Source organism: Micromesistius poutassou (assembly GCF_964030765.1).
Source record: "Micromesistius poutassou genome assembly, chromosome: 20".
Lineage (NCBI taxonomy): Eukaryota > Metazoa > Chordata > Actinopteri > Gadiformes > Gadidae > Micromesistius > Micromesistius poutassou.
Window position 1 is genome coordinate 7,481,130 of NC_140290.1, and position 27,500 is coordinate 7,508,629.

Consider the following 27,500-nt stretch of genomic DNA (forward strand, 5'->3'; position numbering starts at 1 on the left):
TCTCTCACTCTCTCACTCTCCCACTCTCTCACTCTCCCACTCTCTCTTTCTTTATTTCTTAATTTCTTTCCCTCTCTCGCTGTCTCTCTCTCTCTCTCCCCCCCCCCCCAGCTCTCTCCCGCTGTTACCCAACCCCTCCCACAGATTTTGGCTGCCCACCCCTGGCCTTGTTGCTACGGTTACTAGGCAGCAAGGGATGTAGTTGGAAAAAAGATAAATAGGGAGGAGGAGTTTTGGAGAGAGGGGGAGAGAAGAGGAACAGACCAACACAAGAAGAGATAGAGTCGGAGAGATGGATAGAGGTGGAGACAGAGGGGAGAGAGGGAGGGACTGGGAGGGATAAATAAAGAGAGGTTGAGACAGAGGGAAGGAGAGGAGGGTACAGCCACAGGGAAGAAAGAAAGAGGGATGGGGGGGGAGAGAGAGTGCTCCTTGATCACAGCTCATTATTTTTTGTTTCAATTAAACAACAGTGACAGCTCAAGTGACAAACTTTCTTTTCCTGTAAGAAGAAAGTGAATCATCAGCCAAAGCAGAACACACACGACTTGTGACCGGAATAAACGGGAACTGAATCATCGGCTTTCGATAACACTCTCATGGCCTTGAGGCTGCTTTCCTTATCTCTGCCAGGTTGCATTCTGGGAATATAGGCTGATCTCTCTCCATGCAACTTTTTATTGCCTAGTTCACATTTTATGCAAATGAAATGTAACTTGAAGTGAACCAAAGATGTGCCAGTTTATGATTTTTGCACATATTGATTTTGCTGAGTGTATGAGAATGGTATCATCTTGACACCCCCTCCGTCTGAAATTTGATCCGTGGAGATGCAATATGGGATGAGTCTAAAATTGCACTGATACCTCTTTGTATATCTATTCTAGTCCCTCACAGGTTGTACCGCTCCCAATGTCATGGAGTCAGTCAAGAAAAACGGCAAGAAAGGCAATTTCCAGGGCACTGTAACTATGCTTTCCTTGGGACTGTAGATACGGGCCACCTTATAACGCATTACACACCTTTGCTGTCAGGGGGAAAGCCTTTCGCATGTCCAATCATTGGGGCCAAAACCAACACCAAAATAGAAAAAAAGACAAAATAGTCAAGGTAAATATTGAACCCTGGACCAAAATGAGGCTGGGTTTCATCATCCTAACCAATCAGCTTCTGTAACTAGTTAGGCTCCTCCCCGCGCCGCTCTAGCCCATAGCGTGGGATGAACCGGTCTTGGGATTAAACAGCTGTGAGTGGCTGCGTCGGTAGATGGAGAAAGCACTAGCCTGGCTCCTATCTGATCAATCACATTTACGGAGCTCACTGAACCCTTCGTTCAGCCTATAAATCTTTCAGGCTGGAGGTGAACATTCAATGCCTGCTCACTCCTTCAAACCGGCCCCCCTGCCAGACGCCACCGTCCGTCCTGTTCGACGAGAACCACAGAATGTCTTACCATTTTGCTTAAAGAATCGGGACAATTTGTAGGTCCGGGGCCGGGGCAATCGGGTGTTAAATACTTCCATATGGGTTTCCACTAATGTGCTTGTGTGCTAAGGATAGGATCAGAGGCCGCTTGTGTCCCCTCTTTGACTAGCGGTTGGCCTCAAACAGGCCGTATGTCCCTGCTAAAACGCCACTTTATTGACAGGCAACCGAGGCAGATGTTGCCCTGTTTTTATGTTGGTTTAATGGTTTTGGTATTCAGACATAATTTGCCACGCTGTTTCAGATTTAGTGGCGACTAAACGGCCGGAAAGGGCCGGGTAAAAACTGAATGAGAGAGATTGAACGTGGCGGAGGAGGGGGGGAGGTTGACATCAGGCAAGTTAACAACGTGCCGGGGAAGCTCACCGGGGTTGTTTGGAGCAGGTGGCTGACGAGGTAACCTGAAGACTTACTTGTTTAGACTAGCATTTGGATAACTTCTGTCTTTTTATATATTGCTAAATTTATCTGTGGTATTTTTTTTTTACTTAATTTTATTCTTGGACGTATTTTCTACTATGCTTTCATTTTCTATGCACATTGTGAAGCACTTTGTGACCCGGTCTGTGAAAAGCGCTATATGAATAAATGTTACTTACTTACTTACTTACTTAACCTGCAGTGTTCCCAGGATGCTCTCACGTCGTAATCTAGCGCTCAGGTTCACGTTCAGCTTTTCACTTTCATTATCAGTGGGCTGGAGTGCGGCCACCACGACAGACCACGCGGACTCGTCACCGTTTCTCACGTTATCGGGCTAGTTTAGGGTTAGATAGTGCTACCATCGAGTGTTGCGATAGTTCCCAAAGACTTGATGAGACAGGCGGCCGATCGATTGACTTTGTAGGAATTTAGCAAAACTCGTGAAGAAAGTGCACTGTCGTTCCCATCCTCCTCATCATCCTCATCCTCAGCCTCATCAAGAGCAGGCTTGTTTCATCTTCATCTTCTCTACTGTGTAACGGAGGTTCACACGCATGCACTGTGCCCCACGATGAGCCGCAACGTTGTTGGTTTAATTAAAGCCATCCTTTTAGAAACGTTGCTGCTATGCTGAAGTGTCCTTGAGTCTGGCACCGCAGGAGGTCCGTCGGATGGCGCTGGATGCAAAATTAAGAATTTGCTTAAAATTAAACCACCCTCCCCCCCCTCCCCCGTTCCCCTATCCTTTAAAGAAATGAAACCGTTTCATCTCGCTCTCAAATATAACATTTTCACTTAATCATGGCAGATGAAAGCCCCTCAAAAAAACCTCAGCTAGAGCATGAAATGCTAACGTTAGCATGCGTCGGATTACATGCGTCAAGGCGTCTTCATTTGAATCACTTTCACTTAATTTGTGCTGCTGGTTCCGTAAGTGCACGTGTGTGTGTGTGTGTGTGTGTGCACACGTGCACGAGTGTGCATCTATGTGTACCTGTGTGTCTGTGTGCAACTCTATTTGTGTGTGTGTGTGTGTGTGTGTGTGTGTGTGTGTGTGTGTGTGTGTGTGTGTGTGTGTGTGTGTGTGTGTGTGTGTGTGTGTGTGTGCAGGTGCGTGTGTGTAGGTACGCAGGTGTGTGTCCACGTGTGTGTGTGTGTGTGTGTGTGTGTGTGTGTGTGTTTTGAGTCCCCACCAGATTTGGAGTGTGGGCGTCGTGACGGCGTTGCCTCGTGTTCTCTCCGTGACTCAGAGAGCTGAACACAGTGTTGTCTGGGGTTAGGAGCCCACCGTATCAAGCATTCCCACATTCATTCACATTACGTAGCATAACCACTACAAAGGAAACCGTTCAGCAGCTCTACCAGGAAGGGGTGAGGGCCTCTCCCTCAGGGGTGCCGACAGGTTAGACCGTGGACATTGGGGATCGAACCCAGCGCCTTTAGGCCTCAGAGTTGAGCGCGCTAACCACTAGAGTATCCATCCCCAGCGTTTACCTTTCTTTTGCGCAGCATTTTTTTACATTAATCACTGGCCGGTGCAAAGTAGCAGAGAACAGATGACATGTATATCATTTTTAATTCATTTAAGATATAAATTGATTTGCCGATTTGTCTTGGTGCTGGCTTTCTTCACATGACAAATGCGCCGTAATGAAAGGTCTCCGACCCCATAAACCCGTTTTGTCGGTTTGGTACTTTTCAAACCACCGGCTCCAGCACTTTCCGTTCATGCATTAAACATCATTTTTAAATTGCCATTCTCTGTCCAGTCCTTAGTTCGATACCGACCAGCCCCCCCCCCCCAGTCCACCCTCCACTGCCGGCCAAACAAGGTCTCAAGGTTTTTAAATTACCGAAGGAATAACTGAATAAGCAGAGGGCTTTAGCACCTTGAGCTCCCCTCACACACCGCCTCCGAATCTTTCCCTCCTAATTTGTTTTCTTCTGATCTGCCTCTCCACCACCCTCTGCACAAACTATGCAGGTGAACTTAATCTCAGTTTTTTTTTTCCCCGCGTCTGTTTCCTTTCCGAGGTTTTTTTTTCCTAAGACTTGACTAATTAATCCAACATCAGAAGCTCGGCGGCGCGGTTAGACTAAGTATCCACGACTCGGAGATTAGAGGATTCAGAGTGGAGAAAAGACCTCATCTCTTAGAAGTTGCAGATGAGCAATCATGTTCGGTAGCTCGGTATAAAGGTCACCACGTCTTCTGAGGCGGGCCCTCCGCTGCTCCCCGTTGGATTATGCCAAAGCGAGCGGTGCAGGGAGGGGGGGGGGATTCAGCAAGCGTCTGGAAGACATCCAGGACATTAGACGTGGAGAGAGTTTAGCTACGTTTAGCCCGCAGCTCCCTTTATTCCCTTTGCCTTGCCACTAACGAGTGTTATCATTTGCCTCCATTGTAATCCAGTCGCTGGGCTGTACCATGGGTGCCATGGGTGCCGCTAAGACCGCTTTGCATCTGATTTGTGTTTCTCCCTCCTAAACTTAACACTGTTACTGGGTTTGTAATCACCCGACAGGATCGATGTTTTAAACCGGTGCATAAATTAATGAATAGAAGAAATACGGGAAGCAATACGACGTCTACACATTATGTAAAGAAATTGATTTGAATCAGTTCCTTATTCACATGTATACTTTGTAACATAATCCCTAGCACCATGACACTCCAAAGGCCTGCATGATTAAATATGTTTTTAAAATGAGCAGTGCTTATTGCACTTAAGGGATTCCGCTGCAGTTTAAAAATTCATGAAACCTGAATAAGAAAAAAGGCAAACAATAAGATCTAATTAGATGTGTAACTGAGTTTACTGTTTATGTAAATGATGTTTGAATGTGTGCCCCAAAGTTTAGAAAGTTAAAGGAGGACAGTGTATGTGTTAGTGTTTGTGTTTGTGTGCATGTGAAAATACTGATGCTGAGGTCAAGGCTATGGGTCAAGCTAAGATTAGAGTGTACCATATCTGAGCTGCAATATTGATGTGAGCGAGAGACGGAGAAGTACAGCGAGAACCATAGAGAGAGAAATAGAGAAACAGAGTGCACAAGCGAGAGAGGGAGAGAGACAGAGATAAGACAGAGAGATGGAGAATCATATAGAGGGAGTCATATTATATTTACTTTTTTAAAATTATCTATGGTCTGACTGCCCCATCTGTCTGTTTAATCATTTAAGTGCTTCACGTTATTTCATACTCTTGAGTGTTCAGTGTTTCAGTATTCTCACTGTAATATTCATAAAGACTTGGGATGACTTTTTACTTCTGTGAGTGTGGGTGGGTGTGAGTGTGTGTGTATGACACCAAGTGGGTTTCTTGGGAATCGTTGTGTGTGTGTGTGTGTGTGTGTGTGTGTGTGTGTGTGTGTGTGTGTGTGTGTGTGTGTGTGTGTGTGTGTGTGTGTGTGTGTGTGTGTGTGTGTGTGTGTGTGCTGAAAGGTGGTGACATCATCCCACACAAAGAATTCTCATTTCCTAGAGTTCCTAAAAAGAACTCTTAATAGAGGAGAAAATCAATAGGTCATGAAAAATGTAACACAGTCAAAATAAATAGGGAGATAATCACAAGCGATGTGCTTTGCTGAGCTGGGCTTTGTAGTTTTGAGTTGCCAGAAAGCCAAAACACCCCGAGTCTCTTTACGCCCGCTCCCTTGAACCCTGTGAAGCGATGACTAATCTCTGACAGCCGCAATCACGCCTGCTTCACCACAACCTCTCTTTCTCTCCATTACGTCGATGTCGACAGGGGGCTCTTATTTTGAAAGGCAAAACCTCATCACATTCATTATAGATCACAGTGATTTCCTTTTGCGGTTTGAGCTTTTCTGCCACCGAGGATTGAGTGACTGCATGTTTAAATGAACTGCACTGTTTAGAGACTTGAGTTTAAAAAGGCCACACACTTCAGTGAGCACAGTAAATTACCCTGGTGTGACGGTAATGACATGTTTTGCTGTTTGCTGTGATGTCATCGCTTAAATAGTCTCACCTAGGGATGTGTTAATCTTCCACCACGGTGAACGCACTGTCTCTTGGTTTCCTCTGAATTAATTTAATGTTACTCTCAAAGTTAAATGAAGTTATATTCCGGTCTCTCCTATTCCATCCCATTGGAATTAATTTAGTTTTACTCTCAAGTTAAATTAAATGATATTAAGGGTCTCTCCTATTCCATCCCATTCTATGCGCTTGTATTTGTTTTGACTGGTTTCAATCTGTCAGCCCTCCTACACCGATCACTGGACGACTGGATAGGCTCGGTCCGGTTGAAACTCTGAAATAACTGACACAGTTACACTGTTTTCTGTTTGGAAAAAGTGCCATTTTTCTAAAGCAACGCGTTGGTTCAGTCAGTAGACTAACGAGAGAGAGGCATGTGTTTTAGAGAAACAACCCCGCTCCCGTTTGAGATGTTTACCGTACCTTCATTGGCGTAATGAGTTTGTCTGGGGGTGGCTCTGTGCTAACATGGGGGGAGTTTATAAGTCGGCCGTGTGTGTGTGTGTGTGTGTGTGTGTGTGTGTGTGTGTGTGTGTGTGTGTGTGTGTGTGTGTGTGTGTGTGTGTGTGTGTGTGTGTGTGTGTGTGTGTGTGTGTGTGTGTGCGTGCGTGCGTGTGTGTGTGTGTCTGCTGGCTTGTAATAAGGGATGGTGAACATTTTAATGCCACCCTCTGCTTCCCTTTTGAACAGCCTAATGAGAACACGGATGAGAGAGAGACGGAGAGGGAGACCGAGAGAGTGAGATGGATAGAGCGAGAGAGATGGGGCTATGAATGGATGGAGGAATAAATGGATGGGGAAGTAAGGACAAAGTGTGTGGTTGTGTGTGTGTCTTGGAGAGAGTGGCTGAGTGTGTGTGTGTGTGTGTGTGTGTGTGTGTGTGTGTGTGTGTGTGTGTGTGTGTGTGTGTGTATGTGTGTGTGTGCGCACTCTCTCGCATTTCACGCCTCACACCAAGAGCTCTATATGATATGTTTAGGGAATGCGTTATGGTGAATTACCATTTCTTCTATCTTGTCGTGGTCGTCAGGGCGACCCAGGCTGCGGTCAGTTCTCGTCGTTTACTTGATATTCAAACAGCTTCAGAAAACAGTTGGCATCAACTGGCCCCTGTTTTCTGCTCGTTGTCACCAAGCAAACACAACATCACCTTTTTAGTCTTCACTTTCCTTCGAGGGAACATGCAGGGTGATAGTCGAGAGAGGGAGAGAGAGAGAGAGAGAGAGAGAGAGAGAGCAAGAGAGAGCGAGAGAGGGAGAGAGAGCAAGAGAGAGAGAGAGGGAAAGAGAGAGAGAGAGAGAGAGAGGGTGCGAGGGAGAGAGATAGAGAGCACAAAGGGCCCATAAAGTGAGTCAAAGTAAAGGCTGAGACATTATATGATATGGCTACGTTAGCGTGTTGGCCGTCAGTCACACTGATTGATTTATACGGTGCTTCTCAGTGGCAAGCAATTATCGGATGGGCCGCCGCTTTGTAGCTGTGCATTTTAAATAGCTCCCCTCACTACCACCACCACAATCGTAGTGTGGTGGACACATACACTACACTGCAGCATAGGGGAGATGAATCACGTATCTTGGAAAGTGGCTTCCTAGTTTCTTTCCGTGTGCATCAGCCATTTTGTCTGTGTTTAACCGAAGCGTTACAGACACCGACACATAAAGTAAAGAGTTCACTGACAAAATGGTGGTTGGAAATATGACACGTTTAAGTTGTTTTTGAATTTATTTGGATGGCCTGTACTGAATGATAGCGGCACTTTAATTCACCTTTTTAGCAAAAGCATGCAAGGTCACCCTCCTGCCCTGCCCATAACATAAGCAAGGCAGTGCACTAACAACTGGAGCTGGTTCCTGGTGGTACACTGTGTGGCAGCCCACTGCTCCTAGCAGGTTAGCTACAGAGAAAGGGTATTTCCTTATTCTGCTTCCTGTGCTTATCCTTCTTCTGCCTCTGCCTCTGCATCTTCTTCTTCTTCTTCTTCTTCTTCTACTTCTTCTTCTTCTTCTTCTTCTTCTTCTTCTGCTTCTTCTTCTGATTGTTCTTCATTGATGTATAACAAGAAATACTTAGAAAGCCAAGTAATAATCAGAGACATAGCTCTGATAAAAATAGAAATCAATATCGGAATTTTGTTCTTTCTTTATAATGTTATTGTTTCTTTATAAGCCATTGTGAAAGGTCCAGTGTGAGTGGCTGTTTGTACGATAGAAATAGGAGGAATAAATAGACAGAGAGAGAGACAGGTAGAGAGCCCAGGATGGAGGTAAACGCAGACGACAGGATACAGACGGACAGATGAAAGGAGGGGAGCAGCTGGATGGACAAAATAAGTACTGAAAACAATAATCCACCTCAAAGCGGAGGTAACCACACAACCAGGCAACACAATGGAACGGAGAGGGGGAGACAGAAGGGCTGAGAGCCCCACAATGCACTGGTCAATAAAGTGAAACACAGAGTGGGATGGAGGGGGGCGTGGAGAGGGGACCATGTCAAAATAACACTGCAGCCAGCACTTTTTTTTGTGTTTCTATGGTAACAGGGGTATTAAGGTGACAAAAATTCCTTGCGTGTAAGGAGAAGGACAAAGGAATAAATTGGCTCAAAGTTTAATTATAAATAAGCATGCGTGTGTGTATGTGTGCGTGCGTGCGTGCATGCGTGCGAGTGTTCGGATGATTGTCTGAAAAAATATACTTTCAGAAAGAATCTTTTTTTGTGTTTGTGAACATGTCTGTATGTATGTGTGTGTGTGCTTGCGCCTCAACTATTTATACAGTGATCAATATTTAACCCCCCAGATGTCAGACATCCTGGAATCAGGAATCAGGAATCCTCTTTTTATTTTTCCATTGAATTCCTGGGGAAAAATATACTCCGGGCAAAATAGTAAAAACTCAGACGATGCAATTCTTCATGCTGATTTTTTATTTTGTTGTCACTCTCCCTTCCCCTTCTCCCTCTATGTCTTTCTACCTCTCTCCCCCTCTCTGTAGCTGTAGGATAGGTAAGGTCTCTTGACAGTAGCTGTCTCAGGTGCTAGCTCTTAGAAGCACACCAAGAAAGAAAATAGAAAAATAAAATACAACAACCCAAAATAGCATCTTCAGCAGAAAGTAAGTGTCCCTCTGTTTGTGACCTACTTTTCGCAGGACACTACAAGTGTGCTTCTTACTTTATAAAAGATAGAGAGATGGAAAAGAAGAGTTTGTCTGGAGTTTGTCTGTAAGAGCTTGTCTGCTCCAAGCCCCAATATCCACTTATCGGCCCTAGCTGGTGGCAGCGATATAAAACCAGAGATGGAGGAGAACAGTGGTACACTCTTAGTACTTGTCTTTTTATTACTTTACCACTGTGCCACAAAGTATTATTCTGTATACATTGATGCTTGTGTTGGATTCAGATTAACACAACCTTTACCTGGAAAGTTGCTTTGCAATACGTTAAAACGACGAGTCGGGCGACATTCGTCCCGATGGACTGTACATGTACGACGGTACACAATTTAAACCTGCGGCTACGTCTAATATATGATCATGCGAAACCGCAGTGCTGTCAAAAAGAAGAAAAAGAAAAAAGATCTCTCGCTTCCCCATTGTAATCCCTTCTATCAGGGAATCAATGCTTCTATAACTCAGTTACAGTGGCTGCCACGGAGATAGCCCCTCCATTTTAATCTCAATATTGCCCCGGAGTTCCGCCGAAAAGCCTTGTAACTTCGGCAATAACACAAGTTCTCAGGCCGTTGAGGTCTGACAAATGAACGGGCCAGGGCGGTCGTAAAAATGCAGATTCCCTCGTCGCCTCTGATTAACACGCCGACAGACTCTCCCCCTGAATCTCTTGCTCGTCTTCTGAAGTATCTCGTTTCTCAGATTGATTTTTTTTTTGCTTTCCTGGGGTTGATGGTGGGGGGGCGGGGAGGGGACTATTTATTTTATTGTCCTTTAATGGCCGAGGCGATTTATTTCACGATTTGAAACGTAATAATAATGCTCTTGTCATTGTTGAGCTCGAGTTACAGCCGAGATTCAAGTCGCCTTCCCCCTCCTCCCCTCCCCCCCCCCCTCTGTTTGTCGCAACAAAGGTCTCCGCCGTTGAGCCGGGGCTTTTGTTGCGGGCCAGGAGGTTTTGTTGGAGATGGCGCCCGTAACACCGCCGCCGCCTCGCTAATCCCCCTGACGAGCTTGCCGTCTAGCTTGAAACAATAATACTCTTTTTACACCCCTGCCAACACCTCTTCACCCTAATTCCTAACTGCCTCCGCGTTCACGACAACAGCCAGTTAATGGAGAGGGGGCCTAAAATGGCTGCTGGTACACAAAAAAAAAGAACATAATAGCGGTATTGTCTAAGCACTCCTGGAGCTAATGGAATTGCTCTGTGAGCGAGGCTGAATCAACCTGTTTTAATGTGTCTCTCTCTCCGCCCCGCACGCGCACTTTACATTTTTATCCACATAATGGCCTCTCAGTATCGGATGAACACGTCCGACAGCGACGCCCCCAAACCCCGCGCTCCCCCCCCGGTGACCGATAAAACTCAAATAAAAGCGGTTGGTCCTCTGAGCGCCTCACCCCCCCACCCCCCCCCGCCCCCCCCCCCCACCGTGCCAATGTTACCGGGAGTTTGCAACCCGTCCCTGTCTACGATGAAAGAAGCAGGAACGAAAACATGTCTTCCGAGTTAAGAGTTAATCCAATTCATCCCCCCCCCCCCCCCCCCCCCGTCGCCCCTCGCCTCCCTCCTCTGGCCATCCGCTCCCACCCCCGCCTCCACCCTACTCCCATCACTGCCCTGTCATTCTCCTCCTCCTCCGCCTTTCCATCCATTAGGTATATCAGAGGCCCCCCCAGGGCCCCTGAGTCTCGGGTTAGTAGGTAAGTATAAAAAGCGTGGCTACTCTTTAGATTAAATGAGTACACCAGAGGCCTGTGTTGCATGGGACTCGTCCCCGCTAACGTGATGAACACAAGTGGAGGGGTTGCGTTTCACCCCCCCCTCCCCGTGGCAAAGGTGACACAACGATGTGCAACGCAATGCAACACTCCATGCAATAACCCAACCACCCCTCCCACCCCACACACACCTTCTGGCAGTGACTGACATGGTGACAAATTGATTGATTTCATAATTATTTTCTGTGAGATGGGTGTGCTTCCTTCTGTCTCTCTCCGAGCCTCTCTGGTGTAGCTCACCACTCTAGGGCATAGTCCACACCGCTGGCCAACTGTCAGGGAATGGCCGCGGGACAAGCGGTCTGGTCTAATTCTTGGCTGACGGGAATCGTGACAGCAGGAGCCACTGGGATTTAAACTCAAACAAGGTTACAGGGTTACTCTTCCATTCCCTTGGCGTTCTCAAGTGTGTGTGTGTGTTGGTGTGTTTGTGGATTGGTGTAAGTGTGGTTTTCTCCTTTTCTCCTTCTCTTCTACCACTCCCTCTCTACCCCTCTCTCCCTCTCTACCTACTTCTTTCAACTCTTGTTCCCATCTTCCTTAATTTCTATTCATGTGTTCATCCATCCTCTTTCCTCCAGCCCCTTCTCTGTCTCTCTCCCACTCCCTACCTCCCTTTCTCTCTCCCTCTCTCCCTTTCCCTCTCTCCCTCCCCTCTCCCTCTCTCTCTCCCTCCCTCTCTCTCTCTTTCTCTTTCTCTCTTTCTATCTCTCTCTTTTGCTCTCTCTCTCCCTCCCCTCTCCCTCTCTTTCTCTCTCCCTCCCTCCCACCCTCCCTCTCTCCCCCTTTCGCTCCCTCCCTCCCTCTCTCCCTCCCTCCTGCATGTCTTTCTCTTCACCAATAACTGAGAGTGGAGTGAACAGATACAATCATTTTCCACAGACATGGAGGGCTCATTTAAATCAGCAATCACACAGACACACAGACGCACACACACACACACACACACACACACACACATACGCACACGCACACGCACACACACACACACACTTATACACATCTCATTTGATGCACGTAGCTCAGGCTGCTGTGTGAATACTGATTGGCCAGTTCACCTGTCTGCTCAAATGGTATTGGTCACTTGCAAACCGCAGAGTTGAATAATCATAAATGAGATTCACTGAGATCACAGGGAATGGCACTATAAATGAAACATCATATAGGTGGTCTCCCTAGAGACAGAAGGAGATGTAAAGAACAGAGGGAGAGTGATAGTACTAAAGAGGGAGAGATAGAGAGGGAGGGAGAGAGGTAAAGAGAGAGAGAGGGATGGTGAAACAAGGCAGAGCAAGATCAATGAAGAGATTTCAAAGCATCCTTTTGTGCCTGAGTTCGATTGGGGATGACTTTTCAGACATTCATGCACATACACGCACACACTTTCTCTCACACTTTCTCTCTCTATCTCTTACTCACACACTCACTCACTGACTCGTTCACACATGCACACGGACATCTACCTACACATACACACGCACATGCACTCTCACGCTCACTTTCTCCCTCGCTCTATCTCTCTTTCACACACTCACTCACTCACTCACTCACTCACTCACACATGCACAAACAAATCTACCTACACACACACACACACGCACTCTCACACTCACTCTCACTCTATGTCCCTGTTACACACTCACTCACTCACACATGCACACACACACACACACACACACACACACACACACACACACACACACACACACACGCACTCAAACCCAAGTGGTGGTGGGGAGGACCAGCAGACCTTGAGGAGGAAAGCCATCCTAGTGAGGAATCGGGTCGTTCCACACTCACTTCCCCTCTCATTGACCACAGGGTTCACTGTGAAGGATAGCTCTGCTGCCTCCCCAGCGCTCATCTCTCAGTCATCCCTCCTCCCCCGGCACCTACGCTGCATGCTGCCATGCCTTCTGATGCACCTGTCTTGTTTTAGAGACACACCCCCATACTCTACAACCAGGAGGTGGATCAGCACACAGGCACTGGGGAGGGATCTGAACTCAGAGAGGGAGGTAGCTGGGAAGGAATGAGGGGGGGCGGGGGGGGGGGGGGGGGCGAGGGAGGGGCGGAGGGATACGGGAGAGAGGAAGTGAGGGAGGGTTAGAAGTCCCTTGCAGCTAGAGAGGAAGGGACAAGGGAGAGAGGGAGGCAGTGAAATGTGTCAGTGCTACAAGCACCGGGATATCCGGAAATAAAAGTTGTGTAAAGGCTGAAGTACCCCTGGTTTTTGTGAGGTGGTAGGGCCTTTTTGTGGCAGTGTAAAACATTGCTTTGGGCTTTAAGAATTCCCGGAGAAGAAAGAGACATGACCTGAACTCCGCGATGAAGCCCCAATCAAACACTGAAACCATTCAAACAAATTAGATATTCTCCAGCATTTATCCAGCAAGAGCTTTTTGTTAATGCTTTGGTTCACGTATCCATGCTCAAGGCTTTTCTTTTCGTATCCTCTTGTTATTTTTGCTGAGCATGCAGCCTTCATGCCTCCATGCCTGGGCTCGGGCTCGCTGTCCCGGTGCCTTGTTAGCTTCGCTCCCTGGGGGGGGGGGGGGCCGGGGTGTTTACGCCTGGGAGTTGCACCTGGGAGCCTACCTGCACTCCCCCAGGGTCCGGGTGTCCCCGCTCAGGGAGCAGCACAGAGCTGTGGAGGAGAGGAGCAGGTGGGGTTTTTTAAAGGAATTCTTGTTTTGTTGGCGAGGAGGTGGTTTTTCATGGGGAGGTGGTGTTGGATATGGAGTGGGTGGTGGTGGGCAGGTGGAGGTGGTGGTGGGCAGGTGGAGGTGGTGGTGGTGGTGGTGGTGGTGGGGTGGTTGTGTATTATATTAGTCACCTTTCAGACCCCAACAACACGCTTGGAAGATTCAATCCTGAGACCTTCTGGTCCCACCCTTCTTTTTCCATCCCACTCTCTCAAACATCATCACACACACACACACACACACACACACACACACACACACACACACACACACACACACACACACACACACACACACACACACCTACCTGGCGGTTCAATCCCCTCCTGAATTAAATTAAGGATGTGTGCGCCTGTCTGTGTGTATGTGCATTTGTGTGTGTGGTGTGTGTGTTCAATTAGTGCGTACCTATGTGTGTATGTGCTTTTGTGTACATGACTGTGATTGTGAGCGAGAGAGAGACAGGGAGAGGGGGATGGGTAAAGAGGGAGAGAGCAAGGGATGAAAAAAGCTTTTCAATCTGTCTCATTAAGAGACTCCAATAAGAATCTCCCCCGTATAGTTTCCCATCGACACAAAGAGGGGACCACACCGCCTTGTAGACCCTGCATCGTGGCAGACCTCATAGAAAATCAATTACCCCCGAGCTACATTGAACACAACACAACACTGCACCTGTGTGTGTGTGTGTGTGTGTGTGTGTGTGTGTGTGTGTGTGTGCGTGCGCGTTTGTATGCGTGTATGTGGCTCCCCCCTTTAAGTATAGGATCATGGCTATCGTGGCCGTGTGCATTTAGTGTAGCGATCCCAGCTGTTGCTAGGGGCGTTAGGGAAGGATCGGGAGGAAGGGAGGGGGAGGTAAGAAGGAGAGAAGGAAGGAAAGAATGGAGGAAAGAAGGAGGGAGCAAGAGAAGGGGGGAGGAGGTTGGGATGGATGGAGGAGGAAGAAAGGATCAGGGAGGTAACGGAGATGAGGGATGGATGGGGGAAGGAAGGAGGAAAGGAATGGAGGGTGGAAAGAAGGATGCATGGAGGGGGAGAGAGGAGGGAGATGGGGGAAGGAAGGAGGAAAGGATTGGAGGGTGGAAAGAAGGATGCATGTAGGGGGAGAGAGGAGGGAGATGGGGGAAGGGGAGGAAGGGATGGAGGGAGGAGAGAAGGAAGGACGGAGGGGGAGAGAGGAGGGAGAGGTGAGGAAGCGATGTTTGCTGGGCCAGATGTTGACACATGGCCTGACCTATTGAAAGAGACGGAGAGGAGTGTATGGATTCACTTCAGCAAAGGGGCTTGAAAGGTGTGTGTACATGTGTGTAATGTAGATATCACGGTGACAACAGCAGATCAAGGTGATTTATTAGAATATGCCAATAGACAAACAAACACACGCACACACACACACAGAAGATGTTTAACTAAGAAACAGGTTACGTCAGGAATATGAGGGCGACTGTGTCAACAACACTGCTCCACATAACATTGTTTGTGTGTCTGTGTGTCTACCTACAAATCTGAGCATTTGGAGAGGATGTGTTTGTGGGCCCTATCTTGCGCCCGGCGCAATTGACTTTCTACACCGACGCATGTGTCGTTGCTAGTTTGCACCCGGCGCAAAGCTGATTTTCCTCCGCAGCAACCAGGCGCCACTACACTTGCGCCTGGAGAGGCGTGTCGGCGAAATGCAGGGGCGTGTTCCGGCGCAAATGATACTTGGTGCTATTTTATTTAAGAGTTATTTTTGCATTTTTTCAGCTTTTTATTATAGAGAGGAAAGTATGGAAGACAGAGGGGAGGACATGCAGTAAATGACCCAGGCCGGATTCGATCCTGGGTCTCTGCGATTAGGACTGTGCCTATATGGTATGCGCCTTAGCCCAATGCGCCCCTACTTGGTGCTATTTTAGTGATCTAAAAAATGCGCCAATGCAATTGCGCCACTGACCGAAAAGTACCTGGTCTATAGCGGATAGCGCAGTTGTTGATGCTATTTTGACGTGCCATGGCAGGTCGGAACTACAACATAGCCTACGCTTACACACACGTAGGCTATACACAGCACAAACATGCAAACTATTAACCTGATTTAAATATTATGATGTCAAAGATTATTCATATGTGTAAAACTGCATAGAAATAGCGTGTGGATTGTGGAAACATTTTTTTCAATGGGGCTGCATGAATGAACATGAATGAAGTATAGTAGGCTATGGCATGCATTAAAATAATAATAATAACAATAATACATTCGAGCAAAGTATATTCCAGGCTTCCAAAACAAAATCTTGTTTTAGGGTAAATGGTTGGTTAAATAATTTGGGAAAGAATACAGCGGTAAGTTGTACTTTTAAATCAATGCATCTGCAAACACCGTACAGCAAACACATATGTTCTTGACACAGACATTGTGTACAAGCCCATTACTTTTAGGATTGATGAGTATTTGATCGTGAGAAAACATAGTTTTACCGCGAGTGAGTGTTTAAAAGAATGAATGAATGCGGGTGATGCTTGGCGCGCGTGTGTGTGTGCACCCATCTGTTTAAACGTAAACTAAACACGTAACGCATAATACAGTCCATGGCAATGTACATTAACGGGGGGACACATGCATATTATGAACACAGGTCGATAACGATAATGTATATACTACTGGTAACAAACGATGTTTGTTAATGTATTGGCGCATATCATTAAATAGACCCACAGTTGAAGCCATCGAGGACCGCGTCCGCATATCATATATGTGTTAAGTTGTCTTTGCCGCAATTTACATGATGAATCAGTGTTTCTTAAGTTGGAGAAGAAAACGCTATTCCATGTGTGAATTATGCCTATTATTTGGCTAAACTGAGCCATTTGAAGTTTGAAATTCATGTGGTCATGCATCTGTCTCAGCGGAGACTGCAAACGCTCTGTCAAAATATCAACTCGCCAAGTCAAATGCGCAGGGTCTTAAAGGGGATGGCAGGTGGAACTCTCATTGGTTTATTGCACGTTACGCCCAAAACACACCTACAGGTTTCAGCCCAACCCTTTTCAGATTTGCGCCGGGCGCAAAGCTCATTTATCTCGCCGTCATAATAGCAACAGCGCTGTAGAACCGCCTACAAAGTACTTTGACTTTGCGCCTTGACGTCTGCGTTTTAGACCGTCTAACTAGGGACCTGTGTCTTTGTGTGTGTGTGTGTGTGTGTGTGTGTGTGTGTGTGTGTGTGTGTGTGTGTGTGTGTGTGTGTGTGTGTGTGTGTGTGTGTGTGTGTGTGTGTGTGTGTAAATATGTGTGTTTCGTAGACAGGTGTGTGTGTGTGTGTGTGTGTGTGTGTGGAGGAGGTCTGTCAGTTTTGGTCTGGTAGTCTCCATAATTAGAAGTCTCTCTTTCCCCCCATGTCTGCTTCGGTCTGTGTCTCCTCTCTCTCCCTCTTGACCTCTCCTCTGCTTTCCTCTGCCTCCTTTTTGCAAAGCTTCTTCTTCTTATCCTCCATGCCTTCCAGCCTCTCTCTTGCTCTCTCCTCTGATCACTCTCTCTCTCCCTCGCTCTTTCTTCCCTTCTCTCTCTCTCTCTCTCGCTCTCTCTTCTCTTTAAATCATCCCTCCATTCGAATGACAGACTGATATCCATCTCTTTCCCTCTCTTTAGCCATTTATTTTTCCCTTATGAACAACTCAGAAAACCCAATCAACCTTCTTTTCGACCACAAGAAGAACGATTTATATCACAGATTTTACCTGTCAATGAACATGGATGGAAAACTCACCAGCTCTGCAGAACCCTAAGCTGAGCTTCAACAGATCTCATGGAACGATTGGTTCTTCCGTTCTGTTGCCTGATAAAGTGGGTACTTGTTCTCCTGATCGAGCCCTGGCTGGTTCTCCTGTGTCATGCCGTGATCGGTTGGTTCAAACAGACAACGATCAGGTTAATGGCAGTTCTCCTCCTGCAGTAGTGTCCTACAGTAGCTCCTCTGCCATGTTCTCCCCTCACACTTGACCTTCAAGGGATTTTAGAAAACAGCCCAAATCTGCTAAATATTAGACAGCAACCAGCTTGTCCTCAGATGAACCTCTCATGCATGCAAACACACTCACTCACACAACAGTGTACACCGGCTCCATCACTCACCTCACTTTGATGGTAAAACTTCAGAGCCAATGGCATCCTAATGGATCCTTGTGGGTTCGGACCGGGCCAACATGGCAGCCCGATAGCTGGATTTCTTGCTGAGCTTTGCGGAAATATTTTTGCTGCTGCTGCAGTGTATCGGAAAACAAAGCATGCGGGCTGGGCATAGCCGTTAAGGGTTGAGGCTTTAAAGAATGAGGGCACACACGTACATGTCAAGACATGGTGGGGAAAGATACACACATAATGGCCGCCTGGGAGCAGATGGGCCATCTCGGTGACAAACCGTCATTGAAATCCCAAACTATTGAATTTTCAATGACATGACTGAACTGCTTCCTCACCCCCCCCCCTCCTCTTTTATTGGTGCATGTTTCTTCCAGAATTCATTTCCTGTGAACTACAGCATGGACTGTTTGTCTTCCCGATAGCCAATCAGAAAAGCCAGATTTTCTTGCTATTGGTGTTGTTTTTTTGTTATTTCCAGTTAATTCGCAGTGCAGCTCATTATAAGTGCATTATTTCCGTCTGGATGGTCAAACTATAGAAATCATTTGAAGGGAATAAACCAATTTGTGCAGTGCTCTCTTGCCACTTCATCCATCAAATAATTGCCAGTGTGTCCAGTCATTAAAGAGCAGTAAAGTATTCCATTATTTTATATTGGCCGCTCACCCATGGCCGGGATTAAAATAATACAGTAAACCCTCCACATCTGAGACACAGTCCTTCTTCTTTAGTCATTCAGAACAGGTCTTCATTTCTATGCTCTCAAATGAGCAAAAAATGAGAGCATAGAAGAGAGCATCCTGTGCGCACACACACACACACACACACACACACACACACACACACACACACACACACACACACACACACACACACACACACAGTGGGTAATTGGTGAGCAAATGCTCTGAGGAGTTGGCCCTGGTTGCCATGGTAGATAATGACCACCATAAAGATCAAAGGCAGAGCGATGATGTCACTCATTGACCTCAACACTCAGAGGGGATCAATTATAGCCAAAGACTTTTGACATGACTTTAGCCTGTACGCAAAACACACACACACACAAACACACACACACACACACACACACACACACACACACACACGCTCAAACAGACACGCTCACACAGACACACAGGAGTGTAGATTAAAAGAGTTGTTTCAACTTGAACCCGACCAACATTGACAAGGAGTCAATTAATCCAGGTTTAGAAGTGAATCAAGCTGTTCATTGATCTTGTCATCTCATCTGTTTGATCTGGTCAAACAATGTTTAAAACCTGCACATGAAGACCTTTCAGTGGTTCAATATTAATTTATCATTGATTTTCAGTCAATTCTTCAACCTAAGCAAGTCCATGTTCAACATGGTACCCGAGAGGCTTATTTGATTTCATCACGTGGCAAGATTACCTTGGATGTTAGTTGAGCGGAGAACCAACAGTACTATCATTTTAGTCATCTTGTTGCTGCAGTTAATATGAATACATTAAAATTATATATTAAAGTAAAAATGATGGAAGAGTGCAGTGCTACCTGGCGCTATTCCTAACACTGTGGGAAAACTGTGTGTGATGAGTGGAAGAAAAGTCGTTTCTGAGATGATATAAAGAAAGACTGCAGATCACACACTAATCGGATACGAAACATCAACCAATTTAATTACAGGAAGGGTAGCTACTGTTGCCCTTTAACTCAGGTTTGTCTGTAGCAATAAGCACCAACAGAAACACTCCGCAGCCTAACAGCAGGCGGTGCTAAAAACCATCTCTCCCTTCCTCAAGCAGGGCGAGCTGCTTAAATACTCTGCCGGCCCCCCTCCCTTGATTGGATCGAACCAACTGTTGAATGCTAATAGGGTCAGCCAAACAGTAGATAATGATTATTAGTTCCATACAACCTTTCCCAAATAATTGAGACACCCTTAAATGGCCAATTATCTTATAATCATCGGAGGCTCGGAGTTGAGACGGTTATTGGCAGACGAACAATCACACGCCGCTGCCTGACATGCAAAAACACAAACCAAAAAATGTCTGTGTGATCATTTCTGAATTGTCGATAGAATGAATTCAAGGTGCGTCTTTTCATCGCCTTCCCCCGACAGACAAGCACGATGTGTGGGTAGCACAGATGTCAATAATTTCGCTCCCCAAACATATGGCCCTTGAACAATGTCCGCCTCGGCTGTCTTTTGGGAAAGGGGCCTATTGTGGTTTACACAGTGGCCTGGTTTTCCTGGCCACCTGAACGATTGAGTCCTGCATTATTGATGCGCTGTTTGTACTGGAGATGTGTGCTGGTTTCGCCGGCGGTTCTGCGGTTTATTGTGAGAAGAGCAACAGGGTAGCGGTGTTGTAATCCTTCCTGGATGCTGCCGTCACCATCTGCCCAGAAACAGCAACAGCGGCTTTGTGCCTCATGGCAGCGAAGGACTCGTTGTTGTTTGGGGGCACATGCCTTTCGAGCCACGACTGTTTGTGTATGGTGTCTTGGTTGAGCTTAAGATGCATGCATATCCCGGTGTGCTGGCGTTAGTCGATGTTAAGTTGTCAGTGTGTGTGCATCCTTCCCAGTCTTTTGAACTAGCATGGGATATTTTTCTTTGTTCGTGCCGTGGTACGAGGGAGGGGCTGCCTCTCGCCTTCTCTTCTTCTTCTTCTTCTTCTTCTTCTTCTTCTTCTTCTTTGTTGTTCTCCCCATTGTTGTTTGGTTTGGTTTTGTCAAGCTATTCAAAAGGGCCTCGGGAAGTAAGGTAATGAGGTGGTTTATACACATGCTCTGCTGCTGTGGGGTTGTGTGAATAACAGTGCCCCCTGGTGGTTTGGGAGTCGGACCTATGTTGTTTCCTCGTCATGCATGCACTTGAACCCAAACTAGGGAAGTACTGCATTCTTTGGGATGTAGCGTTTCATGTGGGGAAGCTAACTACATAGCCATTCCTGGTTGGGACTTCCACGATGCATTGGTTTTGGAGCAGATCCTTACACTGGCGTCCACGCAACCAAACCCTAAAGTTTGCCCCTTGAAAATTCCCTAATCGCACCCATTTTGAAATTTCTTTGAATTTCTCAAAGTAACCCTTCCAAGTTTATAATTTTTAAAGAAACAACGGGAATGATCTCCAGAAAAGCAGTTATCACATGTTATCCACCTGTTTAATGATCCAAATCATTCAGGTTTGTTATAACATTGACAAACCTTGATGCTTATGCACAAACCATTGGTTTTAGGGCTTCCACAGTTTAACTTGCATCTCATTATTTTACTTTGGGTAAATTATGTGTTATGGAAAGCAATATGTTTCTTTTATTAATTTATGCTATACCGTAGCTATACCACTATTCTACATAATCAAACAAAGATTTATAATAATGGTTCTGGGTCGTAAAAGCACATAGTAATGTTTTATGTCTTTTTAATGAGTTTGCATAAATTGTATCTAGTATTGTATAATTGCAAAGGTAGGTAGCTATATTAAAACAGTCTTATCATATAATCATATAAATCATCTCAGTGTTTTTATATTGCAACTGCAATTATTGCAAATATTTACATTTTTTTATATATTTTTTGAAAATAAAACTTTTATATGTATAAGGAGAGGCTAACAAATGGCACACATTTCCATGACCGATTGACTTAACGCCTTCTATTTTCACATTGAGTTATTGGAGAAAACTAGTGTATTGGAAGAGCACCAATGCAATGTGAGACCAAGTGGCCTTGGGGACTAGTTCAATGACTGCATTCACTTGCATCATAAGGCGTGTTTCAGATTGCCTGCATTTGAGCACATGCATGCACGAGAACATCCGCCGGAACTAGTCAGAAACACGTCAAGTTCTCACCACGTCGGACACAGTTGCACTTCTCGTAGTTTGAACAAGCATATTTTGGGAGAGGGCACGCCTCTTTGAAAGGAGTTATGTCATTTCTCACTTGGGAAATTCCACGTGGTAATTCCAACCAACTAGGGCAACGTTTTGATATGTTGAGGGGAGTGTCTTATGCAGTGGCGAACTTAGCTCTTTGGGGGCTCCAGGCAAAGGTGACCAGATTTCTGAGATAAAATCCGGGGACATTTTCGGTTTTCTTACATTATAACAGGGTCCGCGGGTTAAATTGTTGAATGGGGGGGGTTTGCGGGCGGACGAGATTGTTGGGGGGGGGTACGGCGTTACGGGCTGGCATGGATGCATCGCGCGTAGCATGGAATAGTCCATGTAGTGCAGACTGAAGAGGGGTGCACGGTTGGCAGAAAGACCGTCAAAACATGAATAATTAGACATCCCGACACTACTATTGTGAAGAGATTTTTATAACAACAATAAATATGGGGAAATAATATAAAAAGGGCATTTTGGGGGCCCCATAAGGCTTTCTATGGGGCCTGGCAAAAAAGTTTGCCTCATAGTACGGCCCGTCCCTGGTCTTATGTCCACATTCATTTGAGACCATATGCACAGAAAAGCAGACGGAGGGAGTTACCCTGGAGCTCCCGCGAGTTTTTAAAGCCATGTGACATGTCGCATATCACCAGCATTTCAGACGTTTTTATTCCAGAATGCATTATGTTACGCGAGGCAACGCAATGCATGCTTGATCTGAAACACGGCTATAGACATGAGAAGACCACATGAGCACATGACTCTTAATCAGTGCCCTGATTGGCCGACATCCACCCTGTCAACCACATGACTCTTAATCAGCCTCCTTATTGGCCACCATCCATCCTGTCAACCACAAGATTCTTTAGAATTGCCACGAATGGCCAACCGGCCCTAAATGACACTTTATCAGCAGCCTGATTGGCCACATTCACCACGTCAACCACATGATTCTTAATCAGCTCCCTGCCTGGCTTGATTCCACCATGTCCACCGCATGACTCTTAATCAGCTGCCTGATTGGCCGACGAGCCACCCTGTGAACCACATGAATCTTGATCAGCTCTCTTATAGGCCAACCCTCTCCCTGGTTAAGTGTGCTTAAAAAACATGAGAAGAAGCATATCGTTCCTCTTTCAAGGATCAATACAGTCGAAACAAAAGTTAATCATAAAAAACGCACACTTTTAAAACCCATCGCTGGTTGGCTTTTCATCTGGCTGGCTGCTGTGTGGCTCGATATAAACGTCTCATTAGGTTCACAGGCAGAGAGAGAGAGATGAGGGATTCTTAGCCGCAAGTCAGGCAGTTTTAGACGATGAGAGTTTACATTAAGAATTTACTGTACAGATGTTCACCATCACTTTCCTGTTCTGCCACTTCAGCCTTAGCCAAGGTTAAAATGCATAATATATAAACACACACACGTATCTAGAAAGCATGGCCGATCGCCGTGGCTCGACGTTGGAATGAAAACAAGCCTCTTTCGTTTTATCCAAACAACAATCAGGAGTATCTCCTGGGCCTTCAAGTCATCAGTCTGGTCCCCATTCACTCGGCACTCGGCAAAACACCAGGTTCATGTTGATACTTAAAACAAACCTAATATTGTCATCGTAATAAAACCCCATGTTATAGCGCTCATAACTTTGCAATAAACAAACAGCATTATGCCTCCCTCACACAGTTCATTTAGTTAAAAATGCATCTCCTCCTTCCTCTCTTTTTTACCCGCCCACCCACCCTCTCGGACACACTTACACATGCACACACACATGCACACACACACACACACACACACACACACCACTACACACACCCATTTCACACACACACACACACACACACACACACGCACACGCACACGCACACACGCATCCAGGGATAATGAAGAGCCTTCTTCATTAAGATGTAGTAGTGTTTATCCTCTATGAGTCCCCAAAGAAACCATTACCATTTGCCGAAGACGCCAGGCTGTGGGTGTATATAACACTTTGTGTGTATGGCCGTGGCTTAAGAGAAGTCTATTTCTTCCTCTCTGGTTCCTCCTCTGCTTTCTGCATTCTCATTTCTTTCTCTCGTTTCGTTCTTTCCTTTTTTTTCGATTCCATTTTCACATCGCATTTCTTTATTTTGTATCTTATTCTTTTTTTTTTCCTTTCCCTTTCTTTCTTCCTACCTCTTCTTTCCCTGTTTGGTTTCTGGATGTCCTCCTCCATGACCTTTCCAGGAGACTGAGTGGTCTAAATGGGCCGACAGCATGTTTTATTATGGAAAAGAAACACCTTCTCCTGTTGAGTCAGCACAAAGAGGATTACAAATAACTCCCACACTGACCTGGATCAACCCTATCGATCTATCAAACTATTTATATATAAATATATATATAGATTCATTCTTCATAGTGCATGTTAATACTAGGAAGTGCTGGCATTGGCAGGAAGTAATCGTGCATCATTGTGTTATATTATGGTCCAGTATAATTAGCACAGTTCTTTTGTGTGGTCTCAGAAATACGTACGGGTGTGCGTGCGCCATCTTTGATTCATTATTTATTACCACTTGCACGTTTGACCACGATAGGTCAGCGTTCTTCCTGAATGAGCTCACCGTGCATGTTTTATGAATCCATTGAGTCATAGTACCACTTTGTGCACGGAGACTCCTCTACTCTATTCTACTCTGAGGCATTGTGGGTAACTGCTAAGAATCACACCACGTGTATCTGACTCTGTTTTTCTCTTGTTTTCCGACCCTTGATGCTTGTCGCTGTGATTTTATCATCCAGAATGACTGTTATTTTACCGCACATTATATATATAAAATCACTTAGGTTAGTTTCTGAACGCCCTCACATGCATGGCAATGCGGGGACAGCCACAGTGAACACCCCTTGTCGTTCCTTGTCAACATAACATTACGGCCCTCAACTCAGACTGAGACTGTCATCCATCTAGTGCTACTTAAGTGGCACAGGGTGTAGTCTGAGAAAGACTGTGTGTGTGTGCGAAGATTTATGTGTGTCAACGTTTGTTTATGGATGTGTGTCTGTGGGCGTGCATATCAGTGTATGTGTTCTGTTTATGTTTGTGCATTATGTGTGTGTGTTTGTGTGTATGTGTGTGTCTCCGTCTGCGTGTGTGTGTGTTTCTCTGTGTTTCAGTGTGTGTGTGTGTGTGTGTGTGTGTGTGTTTTTGTGTGTGTGTGTGTGTGTGTGTGTGTGTGTGTGTTTCACAGTTCCTTTGAAGTCCTTAATTAGTGTCCTAATTTTCACAAACGAGTGATGGTCCCTCCCTTCCAAGAGAATTAAAATGTCCCTCTGTGGGATATTTCTTTGCTGTCAGGCGCATGCTTATACACACACACACACACACACACACACACACACACAAACTCACACTCACACTCACACACAACCCCAACACATACACATGCATGCCTTGAAATAAAAACGGGTAACTAATATATGGACACATTTCCCATAGCAGGGCATACCCTGATTGGCTTGGTCAGTAGGAAGCATCGGCTCCCTGTCTCCCTTTGCTTTATGTGACCCCTCTGAACCATCACCTTCGTCCTCCACTTTGTCTTTCTAATCTATTAAACCTTCACTTGAAACCCCTAGAGGTAGCCGTGTGGTCACCATGATGTTTTCAAAGGCATTGAACTAATGGTCTGTCTCTCTCTCTTTCCCTCCCTCTCTCTCTTTCTCTCCCCCTCTCTCCTTGTGCTCTATCGCTCCCCTCTCGCTCCCCTCCTGCAGGTTTCATATACACGTGCGGTGGGATGCTGAAAGGCCGCAACGGGACCATCGAGTCCCCAGGCTTTCCTTACGGCTACCCCAACGGAGCCAACTGCACCTGGGTGATCATCGGGGAGGAGGGCAGCCGCATCCAGCTCCTCTTCCTGTCCTTCGCCATCGAGGAGGAGTATGACTTCCTGTCGCTGTACGATGGACACCCCCACCCTTCCAACTTCAGGACCAGGTGAGTGGGTGTTGAGTTGGGTTTGTGTTGAGTTTGGGGGGCTCAGAACTGAAGGTGTACCAGAAGTTATTTTGTGTTGTTGTGTACTTTAGCGTTTTATCCACCTCATTACAACGTGTGCCTGTGTATACATGTGTGTACATGTGCACACGTGCCTGTGTGTGTATGTATACCTGTGTGTGTAGGCGTGCACAAGTGTGTGTGTGTGTGTGTGTGTGTGTGTGTGTGTGTGTGTGTGTGTTTGTGTATGTGTTGAGCTTTTATTCTCCGCCCTAATAGGCTTTGTTTCCCATCATTCATCCAATCATGTCCAACCATGCATGTAGTGTCTGACGAACCAGGGGCTCAGAAAGTCAAACATGGCCCCAGTCCGGCCAATAGAAACCGATGTTGCAGGAAATTGGGGGAACGCAAGCTTGGATGTGATGAAGAAAATACAACGGGAGATATGCTGCCGTTGCTATCATGTGTCCATTAGGAACGTCTCTGTAGCGGAGACGACGGGAAATAACTAGAAAATATGCGTGCGTGTCAGATGCAAGAAATGTGATTTTGCTTGCAGTGTGTGTAAGCCAATCATGTGTCTTATATCTCATACGCACGCATATTTTCTATACACACATACGCACACGCACACATATAAACACACACACACAGAGGCACAGGCTGCAGCAGTGTGATTAAGAGGTCACATCCATTATCAAGAATATGGTTATTATAGCGAGAATGATTATGATTAACACACACACACACACGCACACTGTTCTCCCATGCTGTCTGAATGAAGATGCTATCTGCGTTGCGTTGTCAGCGTAGTGTAATCATACTTTCAGCAGCAGTAATCCAAGTCAACGATGCCAGGATGGATTAACATCACAGTCCAACCCTTTAGTTGTGCTTGATTGTGTGTTGATTGTGTGTCCTTATTTATTCAGGTTTCAGATTTCTGATTTGAAATAAGTAAAGGTTTAGATAATATATTACCCCAGTAACTGGGGACTATTTTGATGGGACCCAGTTTTTAGCAGTTGCGGAAATATATGAGTTTTTCCCTTCAGTTTTGGAGTTGTACCAAATACTTAATCTCTTGGGAGCGATGTTATTAATTAAACTGATAAGACTATTTTAATGACGCAAAGGTGGGTTAGATTGCCTGATGAAACATTTACTACTTGAAATTAAAATTTATGAATTATCCGAAAATAATTGTGCCCACTGTTTGATTGACGAGGAGAGAGAGAGAGAGGGGGGGGGGGGGACAGGGGGGACGGGGGGTGGCGGAATGGGGAGGACATTGATTCAGAGAGAGGTAGAGAGAGAGAGAAAGAGAGAGAGAGAGAGAGAGAGAGAGAGAGAGAGAGAGAGAGGGGTGGGAGAGGAGACAGGGGGCGGCGGAAAGGGGAGGACATTGATTCAGAGAGAGAGCGAGAGAGAGAGAGAGAGAGAGAGAGAGAGAGAGAGAGAGAGAGAGAGAGAGATGGATAAAGAGGAAAAAAAAGGGGAATGGATGGTGCGGGATGTGCAGACTGTACGTACATGCAATGTAATTAAAATTCCATCAGACTTATTCTCACCCAAATTACCCCCGAGACACGTCTGTTTATCAACACCACAACTTCAACCGAGGGAGAATAATTTTTCTTTGTTGCGTTTTACCGCTCTTAAACAAGTTAATTGTCGCCACTGGACACCCATCACCCCCCGCACAGCCCATCGCCACGGAGTGTGTTCAGTGCCTGCCGAGTGTCAAACACAATCTCCCACCTCTCACGCCTGCCCCAGATCCCCCCCCCCCCTCACATAGACTCATATTAATTGCATTCATTAACTTGTTTGACAAAACACCTCTGCTCGTTAGAAAGCATAAATAATCTAAATGTGTGTTTGTGGTGTTTGGATCCATAATGGCTGCCGC

The 27,500-nt window shown here is 46.0% G+C and overlaps 1 protein-coding gene across 1 annotated transcript in view; it reads left to right on the forward strand.

Annotated features, from left to right (window-relative positions):
* Positions 1-27,500, forward strand: part of csmd3b (CUB and Sushi multiple domains 3b) — a gene marked incomplete at both ends in the record, with an annotated part of 306,229 nt that overhangs the window by 47,183 nt on the left and 231,546 nt on the right. The window contains one exon of the mRNA XM_084484831.1: positions 25,363-25,585. Coding sequence (XP_084340957.1) covers positions 25,363-25,585 — 223 coding nt within the window. The remainder of the gene's footprint in view (positions 1-25,362; positions 25,586-27,500) is intronic.